A 14,390-nucleotide genomic window follows, 5' to 3' on the forward strand; every position below is an offset into this window, starting at 1 on the left:
AGTCAGACGGAGGTCAACTGCAGGTTAAATGCGCCTGTTAGTGAATTCTGAATGATCTCAGAACTGCATCACATTGATAGCTTACAAGGGGTTATGGACTACTTGTGTGAACGTTCTGATTGGCCACGGTGTCATGTTGCGCCCAAACTGGATTGTCAAGGATTTCTTCTTGGCTCCCAGTGCTGGACGTAGCACAAGCACAAAGCCCATCCATACAGGTCCTTAGAGCTCACTCCAGCCAACTAGAAGGCTACAGAACAGAGGTTCTGAGGCACACCCACATATCAGGAAGAGATCAGCTATTTTTTTAGGAGGAATTCAAGACAAAAGGTCGATTCTCAAGGTATTGCTTAGGCTCAATTAACATAGAAACCCCATAAAATAGCTTCCCTGGACCCCTTAGTGATCATTTGGTGGATGCTTTGTGTGTTGGTCAATGATCACCAATAAACTGTTCTATAGGGACTCATCTCCATTGAACATTTATAGTTTTCCACTCATTGTGTTTCAGGTGTTGGCATTGTATGGTGGTCTATACCTTACCTGTGACTGACAGATGTATCCCATTCCCTTTGTATAGATGAAGGTACTTGTCCCGCAAGAAGCAGACGTAAAGTCCGGTGTCATTGGGGGTGACAGAGGAGATGGTGAGAGAGTTCTGGGTGACCGTCACCCGGGAGGAGTTAACCAGAGGCCTCCAGAGTCCATCTATATACAATTGCCAGTACTGGTGCTCAATCTCCTCGCCCTTGACATTGCTGACATCACAGGACATCCGGGCCGTGTCACCGGCAGACAAGTTAAGGAATGGAGGATCCTGGATCACCGTCACTGTGTCACCACCAACAGACCACACTGAAGAACAGAGAAATACAGAAACACAATCAGGACTCACAACTAATGCAGGAACTGTCTGACAGAAGTCTGTGTTTCTTTCTACCAACCACTTATTGTCTCCCGTAAAAATGTCCCAGTCTGTCCCCCCCTTATGTATTATATATGGAGATCATATCCCCCCTTATGTATTATACATGGAGATCATATCCCCCCTTATGTATTATACATGGAGATCATATCCCCCCTTATGTATTATACATGGTGATCATATCCCCCCTTATGTATTATACATGGAGATCATATCCCCCCTTATGTATTAATCATGGAGATCATATCCCCCCTTATGTATTATACATGGAGATCATATCCCCCCCCCTTATGTATTATACATGGAGATCATATCCCCCCTTATGTATTATACATGGAGATCATATCCCCCCCCCCTTATGTATTATACATGGAGATCATATCCCCCCTTATGTATTATACATGGAGATCATATCCCCCCCTTATGTATTATACATGGAGATCATACCCCCTTATGTATTATACATGGAGATCATATCCCCCCTTATGTATTATACATGGAGATCATATCCCCCTTATGTATTATACATGGAGATCATATCCCCCCTTATGTATTATACATGGAGATCATATCCCCCCTTATGTATTATACATGGAGATCATATCCCCCCCTTATGTATTATACATGGAGATCATATCCCCCCTTATGTATTATACATGGAGATCATATCCCCCCCTTATGTATTATACATGGAGATCATATCCCCCCCTTATGTATTATACATGGAGATCATATCCCCCCTTATGTATTATACATGGAGATCATATCCCCCTTATGTATTATACATGGTGATCATATCCCCCCTTATGTATTATACATGGAGATCATATCCCCCCTTATGTATTATACATGGAGATCATATCCCCCTTATGTATTATACATGGAGATCATATCCCCCTTATGTATTATACATGGAGATCATATCCCCCCTTATGTATTATACATGGAGATCATATCCCCCTTATGTATTATACATGGAGATCATATCCCCCCTTATGTATTATACATGGAGATCATATCCCCCCCTTATGTATTATACATGTTGATCATATCCCCCCCTTATGTATTATACATGGAGATCATATCCCCCCCCCTTATGTATTATACATGGTGATCATATCCCCCCTTATGTATTATACATGGAGATCATATCCCCCCTTATGTATTATACATGGAGATCATATCCCCCCTTATGTATTATACATGTTGATCATATCCCCCCCTTATGTATTATACATGGAGATCATATCCCCCCCCCCCTTATGTATTATACATGGTGATCATATCCCCCCTTATGTATTATACATGGAGATCATATCCCCCCCTTATGTATTATACATGGAGATCATATCCCCCCCTTATATATTATACATGGAGATCATATCCCACTTATGTATTATACATGGAGATCATATCCCCCCTTATGTATTATACATGGTGATCATATCCCCCCTTATGTATTATACATGGAGATCATATCCCCCCTTATGTATTATACATGGAGATCATATCCCCCCCTTATGTATTATACATGGAGATCATATCCCCCCCTTATGTATTATACATGGAGATCATATCCCACTTATGTATTATACATGGAGATCATATCCCCCCCTTATATATTATACATGGAGATCATATCCCACTTATGTATTATACATGGAGATCATATCCCCCCCTTATGTTTTATACATGGAGATCATATCCCACTTATGTATTATACATGGAGATCATATCCCCCCTTATGTATTATACATGGAGATCATATCCCCCCTTATGTATTATACATGGAGATCATATCCCACTTATGTATTATACATGGAGATCATATCCCCCCCTTATGTATTATACATGGAGATTAGAGATGAGCGAATTATTCAAAAATTTGATTCGGCTGATTCGCCGAATTCGTGGAATAAATTTGATTCGAGTCGAATATATTCGCCGCAAATTTAACTTAGAAAAAGGGTGTTTCTAGGCTTCAGAGAGCCTTTATATTAGTGCAGAACACTGTACCTTTAATTTAAATGCCCTTGGAGTCTGCTGGGGAAGAGAAATAATACTGTCAGTCAGTATGACATGCAGATGAGTGCCGTCGATCTTAGAATCACCGCACACTTCACTCATTTGGGCAGTCACGGGGCCAAAACCAGAGTGTGGAGCCACAGTGTGGTGGTGGAGGCAGCAGCAATGGGAGGCCATACAGCACCCTATGACAAAATGGAACCCACCAGCAGTGTGAGGAGACCTGAAAGTGGCACATGGCAGAGTGTGGCGATGGAGACAGCAGCAATGGGAGGCCGTACAGGGACCCATGACACACTCTGGACCTGGCAGCAGCATGAGGAGGCGGTACAGGGGCCCATGGCAGATTACGGGCCTGGCAGCAGCATGAGGAGTCGGTACGGGGGCCCATGGCAGATTACGGGCCTGGCAGCAGCATGAGGAGGCGGTACAGGGGCCCATGGCAGAGTGGCGGAGCGTAAGCAGCTAAAATTGAAGGTCATACAGAGGCCTATGTTAAAAAGTCCCCCCCAGCAGCAGCGTGGGGAGACGACTATCAAGAGTCCAATGGCAGAGTGGCGGAGCAGAAGCAGCTTCAATTGAAGGCCATACACAGGCCTAGGTTTAAAAGTCCCTCACAGTTAATTCCAATAACGAACTCTACTCCTCCGTGCAATCTACTTACGAGACCCTGGGCAGGTCTGGGTCCAATTTGTGGTAGAGACTGGTTTTGTTCAGCCATGCTTGAGCGAGTAATAACAGGTCTGTGCTGCCCTTTGGTGTCTGGCTTAATGCGCACAACACTGAACGTCCCAGCGTTTGTCAACGATTTGCCGTTAAGTGATGCAAACCCGCTGAACCACGTTCATGAGGAGCCGGTACAGGGGGCCATGAATCAGTATGGACCTGGCAGCAGCGTGAGCAGATGACAGAGGCACATGGCGCAGGGTGGCGGTGGAGGCAGCAGCAATGGAAGGCCATACAGCACCCTATCACAAAATGGAACCCACCAACAGTGTGAGGAGACCTGAAAGTGGCACATGGCAGAGTCTGGCGATGAAGTCAGCAGCAATGGGAGGCCGTACAGGGACCCATGACACACTCTGGACCTGGCAGCAGCAAGAGGAGGCGGTACAGGGGCCCATGGCAGAGTGGCGAAGCGTAAGCAGCTTAAATTGAAGGCCATACAGAGGCCTATGTTAAAAATAATAACATGTTTGGGGCATGATTCATGGCGGATTTAGTCAGTTGTGTCAGGAACTGGTGGTTTGAAATCCAGACTAATCCACGCCTGATTCATTTTCACAAACGTGAGTCTCTCCACACTTTGGGTGGACAGTCGTGTCCTCCGCGGAGTTACAATACCTCCTGCCGCACTAAACACGCGCTCCGATGCCACGCTACTGGCCGGGCATGACAGCCTTTCAAGGGCAAATTCAGCTAGTTGGGGCCAAAGGTCAAGTTTCGTTGCCCAGTAGTCAAGGGGATTGTCTACCTCGGTTGGCAGGGTGCTGTCCAAGTAGGCCCAAGCCTGTTTGAGCTCCTGCTCCAGGTCCACCTGATGCTGCTGCTGCTGCGGTTGGTTAGTAGTTTCCTCACTGCGCTGGTGAAGAAAGCTACTCATCATCGACTGCAGACTGAGGCAGCCGCTGCTGGTGGAGCTACCACTGCTCCTACCACCCCACCCCTCACCTGCTGCCATGGCAGCGGAACGCGAGCGCACAGGGCCCACAGTGTCTGAGGATGGACGTTGGCGCAGAAAGGCAGAGACCAACTGACTACATAGATGGTTTTTATAGTACGTTATTTTGGCCTCCCTCTCAGCAGGTGTGAAAAAGGCCACCATTTTTGAACGATAGCGAGGGTCCAACAAGGTGGACAGCCAAAAGTCATCCCTCTGTCTGATGGTTATTATTCGGCTGTCGCTACGCAAGCAACCGAGCATGCTATGGGCCATTTGTGCCAAGGAATGCGAGGGACTCCCTGCCTCCATCTCCACAGCATACTGCCACGGTGCGTCTGGGTCCTCTGTCTCCTCCTCCTCTCCCAGATGCTCCTGCTCCTCCACTCCTGTCCGCTGAGTGGAAAAACCACCCATTTCACTGAATAATTCCTGAGCACCAATGTCCTCCTCTACCTCCTCCTCTTCTTCCTGTCCTGCCCCCACAGGGGTCATGTGGCGTTGAGATCTGTGCGCCACGTCTACCGCACCCTGACCAGCCATTGTTAACAGCATTTGTTCAAGGACGTGCAACAGAGGAATGACGTCGTTCATCCCATAGTCCTGCCGACTCACGAATAGCGTGGCCTCCTCAAAGGGCCTGAGCAAGCGGCAGGTGTCACGCATGAGCTGCCAATGGCTGACATCGAAGTTACACAGGGGAGTACCTTTATCCGCTTGTAACATCAGGAAATCGGTGATGGCCTTTCGCTGCTCGTAAAGGCGGTCTAACATATGTAGGGTTGAATTCCACCTTGTTGCAACGTCGCAGATCAGGCGATGCTGTGGAATTCCGTTCTGCCGCTGCAGCTCAATGAGGGTGTTCTTTGCGGTGTAGGAATGGCTGAAATGCATGCAAAGTTTACGTGACATTTTAAGGATGTCTTGCAGTGGGATGGTGGATTTTAGGAACCGCTTGACAACCAGATTGAACACGTGAGCCATGCATGGTGCATGGCACAACCTTCCTTGACGCAGAGCAGACACCATGTTCTTTCCGTTGTCGGTCAACATGGTTCCGATTTTCAGTTTGTGCGGAGACAGCCATCTGTCGATTTCTCTGTTCATTACACTCAGCAGTTCCTCCCCTGTGTGACTACGTTCGCCAAGGCATACCAGGTGCAGCACAGCGTGACACCGTTGCGCCCTGCACATGTGATATGCCGGTCGGGTAATGGGACTTGGCACGGGGGTGGCGGCTGAGGACACGGCGGAAGAAGAGGTGGTAGAGGCGGACATGTTTGCTGGACAAAGGACGTGCAAACGTGGAGGCAAAAGCGTCGTGACCTGTCCAAGTTGCTGGTGCGGCTGTGCCGGCACCACGTTCACCCAGTGGGCCGTAAATGACATGTACTGTCCCTGACCGTAGTTACAGCTCCACACGTCGGCGCTGCCGTGCACTTTGGCAGAGACCGACATGCTCAAAGACTGGCCCACCATCTCTTCTACATGTGAATGCAGGGCTGGCACTGCCTTTATGGCGAAGAAATGCCGGCTTGGCACTCTCCACCGCGGCGCGGCACAAGCCATCATTTCTCGGAAAGGTGCTGAGTCCACCACTTGGAAAGGGAGGGACTGCAGCACCAGCAACTTGGACAGGAGGACGTTCAGCTTCTGCACCGTCGGGTGCGTGATCGCAAACTGTTGTCTCTTGGAAACGGATTCCAAGAAAGACTGCTGACGGAATCCGTGAAGAGGAGTAGCAGGAGAAGGAGCATCTGAACGAGCGGAAGATGCCAACGAGCGACAACTCCCCTCAGCAGAGGTGTTGGAGCCTTGACTGGCTGATAGAGGACGATTGACGTCGGATGACGGAGCAAGTAACGGAGCGGGTGATGGAGCGGGGGCTGGGGCAGGCAGAACCGCTGTATCTTTATCACGGTTTTCCCAGGCCACCGAATGGCGACGCTGCATATGCTGACGCAACGCTGTAGTCCCAACATGGGCCCCCTGACCACGCTTGACTTTCTGGCCACATAGTCGACATACGGCTATGTTTACTTCCTCGGGCGGCTTGACGAAAAATTGCCACACCGCCGAGTAGGAAACTTTGCCCCCGATACTCCTCACTGGCTGACTGCTACTTCCTCCGTGCACACCGGCACCACTACTGGCCGTGGTGGTAGGCTGCAGTGGAGCTGGTGCTCTACTCCGTGGCCGTTTGCCTCCACTGACACTGCTGCGACCCTGCTGCCTCCTGGGCAACCCACCGACTGTTTTGCTCGCTGCCAAGCTGGCACCCTCTTCTCCTGATGATGCGGAAGCAATAGCCTGATGACGACGAGGCTGCCAAGTGCGATCAGCCTCATCATCATCAATTAGCGTCTCCGCCTCACTACTAGCCCCCTCGGCTGCGTGTGGGTCAGGAGACAGACCTGTCTCTAGACCGGCTACCGGGCCACTCTCCTCGCCAGTACTTTTTCGCCTGGCTGCTGAAGAGGCGGATGTCTCCCCCCGTTCCTGACCGCCCTCTGTTAGCTCGTCCTCACTGTACAGTGGGGCTGAGCCCACAGCATGCGATACTTCGCTTGGTGAGGGAACACCAAAGGACAGGGGCAGGTAGAGGACACGTGATTTCAGTGGGCTTGCTCCCGGGCCATGCCAACTAACGGTTGTGTCTGACGTACCCACCGACCGTTGGCTGTAGGTGTCAGAGGTGACCTGGGAAGAGGAAGACGACCGAGCCAACCAATCGATGACGGCAGGGTTGTCGGTGGAGACACGACCTCTGGATGACACCGGGAGCACTGGCCTCTGGCTGCGACTAGTGCTGCCTCGACCCCTTCCTCTGCTGCCACGTCTGCTCGCTCCTAAAACATTGCCTCCTCTGCCACTCCTCTGCATGTTGTCTGACATACTCTTTAATTCAATAAGCACCCCAAAAATAAAACCGGATTTAACTCTTTGAACGTACAATAGTGGTTGTGAAGCAGAAAGTCAGTTTATTTTGCACAATCGGCAAACTGCAGCACCAACTGTGCACGACAGCCACCAAAAAAAAAAAGGGTGTATGTCACTTTAAATTTTCGATTCTTTGATAGCTGTGGCCCTAAGTAACGATTCTGTGTCCCTGAGTAACGATTCTGTGTCCCTGAGTAACAATTCTGTGTCCCTGAGTAACGATTCTGTGTCCCTGAGTAACAATTCTGTGTCCCTGAGAAACGATTCTGTGGCCCTGAGTAACGATTCTGTGGCCCTAAAGTCTCTGTAGCCCTAACTCTGTCCCTTCATACACACAGGTCTGTCTCTCTTGAATGACCGGAGGTTAATGGAGAATTCTAAGATGGCCGCGATTTATAGCTCCAGCATTACACAGTGCTGGCTGGCTGGCTGCTGATTGGCTAATGCGATCACATGTCATGAATGAATGCATTATGGGTCAGCGCGCCTTGTCTGCGCACCTTCCCAGAGATCCCCGCTCCGTCGCCACACATATCGCCGCCATTTTTGGGAAAATTCGATTCGTGCATCCGAAGTTTGCTAATCTTCGGATTCGTCGTGAATCGAATTTTTCCCAATCTTCGAAACGAATTCCACTTCTTCATGTTCGATTCGCTCATCTCTAATGGAGATCATATCCCCCCTTATGTATTATACATGGAGATCATATCCCCCCTTATGTATTATACATGGAGATCATATCCCCCCCTTATGTATTATACATGGAGATCATATCCCCCCCTTATGTATTATACATGGAGATCATATCCCCCCTTATGTATTATACATGGAGATCATATCCCCCCTTATGTATTATACATGGAGATCATATCCCCCCTTATATATTATACATGGAGATCATATCCCCCTTATGTATTATACATGGAGATCATATCCCCGCTTATGTATTATACATGGAGATCATATCCCCCCTTATGTATTATACATGTAGATGATATCCCCCTTATGTATTATACATGGAGATCATATCCCCCCTCATGTATTATACATGGAGATCATATCCCCCCTTATGTATTATACATGGGATCATATCCCCCCCTTATGTATTATACATTGTGATCATATCCCCCTTATGTATTATACATGGAGGTCATATCCCCCCTTATGTATTATACATGGAGATCATATCCCCCCCTTATGTATTATACATGGAGATCATATCCCACCCTTATGTATTATACATGGAGATCATATCCCCCCTTATGTATTATACATGGAGATCATATCCCCCCTTATGTATTATACATGGAGATCATATCCCCCCTTATGTATTATACATGGAGACCATATCCCCCCTTATGTATTATACATGGAGATCATATCCCCCTTATGTATTATACATGGAGATCATATCCCCCCTTATGTATTATACATGGAGATCATATCCCCCTTATGTATTATACATGGAGACCATATCCCCCTTATGTATTATACATGGAGATCATACCCCCCTTATGTATTATACATGGAGATTATATCCCCCTTATGTATTATACATGTAGATCATATCCCCCCCTTATGTATTATACATGGTGAATTGGTGATCATATCCCCCTTATGTATTATACATGGAGATCATATCCTCCCCTTATGTATTATACATGGAGATCATATCCCCCCTTATGTATTATATATGGTGATCATATCCCCCCTTATGTATTATACATGGAGATCATATCCCCCCCTTATGTATTATACATGGAGATCATATCCCCCCTTATGTATTATGCATGGAGATCATATCCCCCCTTATGTATTATACATGGAGATCATATCCCCCCTTATGTATTATACATGGTGATCATATCCCCCCTTATGTATTATACATGGAGATCATATCCCCCCTTATGTATTATACATGGAGATCATATCCCCCTTATGTATTATACATGGAGATCATATCCCCCCTTATGTATTATACATGGAGATCATATCCCCCTTATGTATTATATATGGAGATCATATCCCCCCCTTATGTATTATACATGGAGATCATATCCCCCCTTATGTATTATACATGGAGATCATATCCCCCCTTATGTATTATACATGGAGATCATATCCCCCCTTATGTATTATACATGGAGATCATATCCCCCCTTATGTATTATACATGGTGATCATATACCCCTTATGTATTATACATGGAGATCATATCCCCCCTTATGTATTATACATGGAGATCATATACCCCCTTATGTATTATACATGGAGATCATATCCCCCCTTATGTATTATACATGGAGATCATATCCCCCCCTTATGTATTATACATGGAGATCATATCCCCCCTTATGTATTATACATGGAGATCATATCCCCCTTATGTATTATACATGGAGATCATATCCCCCCCTTATGTATTATACATGGAGATCATATCCCTCTTATGTATTATACATGGAGATCATATCCCTCCTTATGTATTATACATGGAGATCATATCCCCCCTTATGTATTATACATGGAGATCATATCCCCCCTTATGTATTATACATGGAGATCATATCCCCCCTTATGTATTATACATGGAGATCATATACCCCCTTATGTATTATACATGGAGATCATATCCCCCCTTATGTATTATACATGGAGATCATATCCCCCCCTTATGTATTATACATGGAGATCATATCCCCCCTTATGTATTATACATGGAGATCATATCCCCCTTATGTATTATACATGGAGATCATATCCCCCCCTTATGTATTATACATGGAGATCATATACCCCCTTATGTATTATACATGGAGATCATATCCCCCCCTTATGTATTATACATGGAGATCATATACCCCCTTATGTATTATACATGGAGATCATATCCCCCCTTATGTATTATACATGGAGATCATATCCCCCCTTATGTATTATACATGGAGATCATATCCCCCCTTATGTATTATACATGGAGATCATATCCCCCCCTATGTATTATACATGGAGATCATATCCCTCTTATGTATTATACATGGAGATCATATCCCTCCTTATGTATTATACATGGAGATCATATCCCCCCTTATGTATTATACATGGAGATCATATCCCCCCTTATGTATTATACATGGAGATCATATCCCCCCCTTATGTATTATACATGGAGATCATATCCCCCCTTATGTATTATACATGGAGATCATATCCCCCTTATGTATTATACATGGTGATCATATCCCCCCTTATGTATTATACATGGAGATCATATCCCCCCTTATGTATTATACATGGAGATCATATCCCCCCTTATGTATTATACATGGAGATCATATCCCCCTTATGTATTATACATGGAGATCATATCCCCCTTATGTATTATACATGGAGATCATAGAGGGGATCAGTTCCAGTGATTGCCCCCCACCATGCTGATCACCCTCCCCATCCACATCTGATTCACCCAGCTGCCTGGAACCCGTCCAGGATGACTGGTGGTACCCCCTGATCCACGACCCTGTGAAGCACAGCAGGGGACCGGGGGTTGACACTCCTAAGAGTATTGGCTTCAGAAAAAAAACCCTCAGTTTTCTATCCACTTACATTCAGATTTTTCCAGCCAGTAGACTTTACCTTAAACATTAGCCGTGTGTGGGGAACTGTGTCCAAGTATACCACGTCCACTGCCACCCCTCTGTCCAAGTATACCACGTCCACTGCCACCCCTCTGTCCAAGTATACCACGTCCACCCCTCTGTCCAAGTATACCACGTCCACCCCTCTGTCCAAGTATACCACATCCACCCCTCTGTCCAAGTATACCACATCCACCCCTCTGTCCAAGTATACCACGTCCACTGCCACCCCTCTGTCCAAGTATACCACGCCCACCCCTCTGTCCAAGTATACCACGTCCACCCCTCTGTCCAAGTATACCACGTCCACCCCTCTGTCCAAGTATACCACGTCCACCCCTCTGTCCAAGTATACCACGTCCACCCCTCTGTCCAAGTATACCACGTCCACCCCTCTGTCCAAGTATACCACGTCCACCGCCACCCCTCTGTCCAAGTATACCACGTCCACCGCCACCCCTCTGTCCAAGTATACCACGTCCACCGCCACCCCTCTGTCCAAGTATACCACGTCCACTGCCACCCCTCTGTCCAAGTATACCACGTCCACCACCACCCCTCTGTCCAAGTATACCACGTCCACCGCCACCCCTCTGTCCAAGTATACCACGTCCACCGCCACCCCTCTGTCCAAGTATACCACGTCCACCGCCCCCCCTCTGTCCAAGTATACCACGTCCACCGCCACCCCTCTGTCCAAGTACACCTCATCACACTCTCCATCAACTATGTCTTCCTTCACACTCGCTGTGAGATCACTTCTCACATAGAGACAGACACCACCACCTCTCCTATTAACATGTCTCTCCGAAAGAGAACCTAGCCAGGAATATGAAGTCATGTGAGGAATGAAGCCAAGATTCAGCAATACCAATCCAATCCTAGTTCTCTTCATTCACCGAACCTTCCAACTCACCTAATGTGCTGGGCACACTTCTAGCATTGGGGAACAAACACTTTCATTCACTGACACCTTGTTCATTCACTGACACCTTGTTCATTCACTGACACCTTGTTCATTCACTTACACCTTGTTCACACGGATTTTCCATATTTTTTATTCTCATACAAATGATACCAATTCCACTGGTTGTTTGTAACATGGAACCTTCTTATCTGCCATAGCCCTCCCCCCATCTTTCCCCATTCCACCCCCAATAAGTACTGACCCCGGTCTGATCTGTCTACCCCCTTATAATCAAATTCTCCCTCCCCTCCATCCTAGTTTATATACTCATCCAGCCTTCCCATAAACCCCTCCCCCAGCACAGCAGACCCCCTTCCATGTAGGTGTAGACCATCTCTAGCATATCGGTTGCACCCCAATGAAAAGTCAGCCCAGTGCTCTAGAAACCCAAATCCTTCCCTCTTACACCAGGTCTTCAGCCATGCATGGAGTTCTCTAATCTCCCCGTCTTTCCTGAGTTGCGCATGGCACAGGTAATATTTCAGAGAATATCTCCTTGGAGGTCCTTCCCTTCAACCTGCAGCCGAGTTCTTTACATTGACTCTTAAGGAGCCTCCACCTTCCATGTATTCTGTCATTGGTTCCAACATGGAGCAAGACAGCCGGGTCTTGCCCCGCCCCTCCCCATAATTTATCAACTCGGTCCACCACATGCAGAACCCTGGCACCAGGGAGACAGCAAACCATTCGGTTGAGGCGATCCTGGCAACAAATTATTCTATCAGTCCTTCTGATTATAGTATCCCCTACTACCACCAGCTGTCTAGGCCTTCCTGCACTACAATCCCCCCCCAGTCTAGGCCTTCCTGCACTACAATCCCCCCCCAGTCTAGGCCTTCCTGCACTACAATCCCCCCCCCAGTCTAGGCCTTCCTGCACTACAATCCCCCCCCAGTCTAGGCCTTCCTGCACTACAATCCCCCCCCCCAGTCTAGGCCTTCCTGCACTACAATCCCCCCCCAGTCTAGGCCTTCCTGCACTACAATCCCCCCCCAGTCTAGGCCTTCCTGCAATACCCTCCCCACCCTTCCCAGATGGTCTGCCCTCCTGTCTGTTAGAGATAGCAGTGACATCCAGGGCTGTCACCCCCACATCTTCACCCAACTTGGCAAATCTGTTTGAGTGCTCAAACCCAGGGCCAGCCTTCCTTTTCTGTGAGCCCCGACCACTCCCTCTCATTACAGTAACCCATCTTCCTACCTGATAATCCTGATTAGACCCTCCGCCCTCCACATCAATCCCATTAGCTACCCGATCAGAGAGCAGAAGACCCCTTTAAAATTGTTGGTGCTGCCCAGTGTTGCAACTTTCTCCTCCAGACCTCTAACGTGAGATTCCAGAAGGGCAACCCGCTCACATCTGTCACAGCGGAATCCATCCGGGAGCTGTTGCTACATTGTTGTATACACGCGGCACACTGCGCACGGCCCAAACCCTTCCGCATGCGCGCGGCACACTGCGTATGGCCCAAACCCTTCCGCATGCGCGCGGCACACTGCGCATGGCCCAAACCCTTCCGCATGCGCGCGGCATACTGCGCATGGCCCAAACCCTTCCGCATGCACGCAGCCCAAACCCTTCCACCCCGCTAGACCTCATGTCCCAGGTACAGTATTAGCAGGAAATATCAGTTGTCACATACAGGTCAGTAGACTCCGGTTATAATCTCCTGTTTCCAACTCCAGTTTTTTAACTCCACTTATCAAATGTCCACTTGGTCAAAGGTCCAGCAAGCAAAATGCAGGCAAGGTCAAGAATGAGCGCGCTCAGAGTGAGCTCTACAGAAAGTTATATAGACCTGTATCGCCTGAGACCAATTAACCCCGCCCCTTAATTAGCAGACTTAAGGAAGACAAGGAAAGGAAAAAAATGCTATTTAAAAAGTGACAGAAAAAAGGATGTAAATAAAGTAAAAGCTTTCAGCAAGACCCAAAGAAGAAAATAAAACAACTACAAGCACCAGCAGTCACCAGCAGACAAAAGTAAAACTTTATCACTCGCCACTCAAATTTCCCACTCTTCTTAGCTATCAGCCAGCAAAAAATGCCGGACGTTGTGAAAAGAAACTTTTACTAAAAGTTAATAGCGTGGTTTTTAAAGACATCTTTGCAAGAAATAGAAAAAAAGATAATAAAATATATTATTATAATAAAAAAAATTCCCAAACCTGCAGCCTGGACTGTGCTGTGTGTACTTACCTGAGATCACCCCCAGGAGGAGGATTATGGGCTCCAT

At 47.3% G+C, this 14,390-nt stretch overlaps 1 protein-coding gene across 1 annotated transcript in view; it reads right to left on the reverse strand.

Annotated features, from left to right (window-relative positions):
* The window catches only part of LOC149427728 (junctional adhesion molecule A-like), a 46,695-nt gene extending 32,305 nt beyond the window's left edge, over positions 1-14,390 (reverse strand). The window contains exons 1-2 of the mRNA XM_089667727.1: positions 14,354-14,390; positions 544-855 (exon numbers count right to left, since the gene is read on the reverse strand). Coding sequence (XP_089523853.1) covers positions 544-855; positions 14,354-14,390 — 349 coding nt within the window. The remainder of the gene's footprint in view (positions 1-543; positions 856-14,353) is intronic.

The sequence above is a fragment of the Staurois parvus genome, unplaced genomic scaffold (assembly GCF_062004578.1).
Source record: "Staurois parvus isolate SC_StPar_1 unplaced genomic scaffold, SC_StPar_1.0 ptg003538l, whole genome shotgun sequence".
Classification (NCBI taxonomy): Eukaryota; Metazoa; Chordata; class Amphibia; order Anura; family Ranidae; genus Staurois; species Staurois parvus.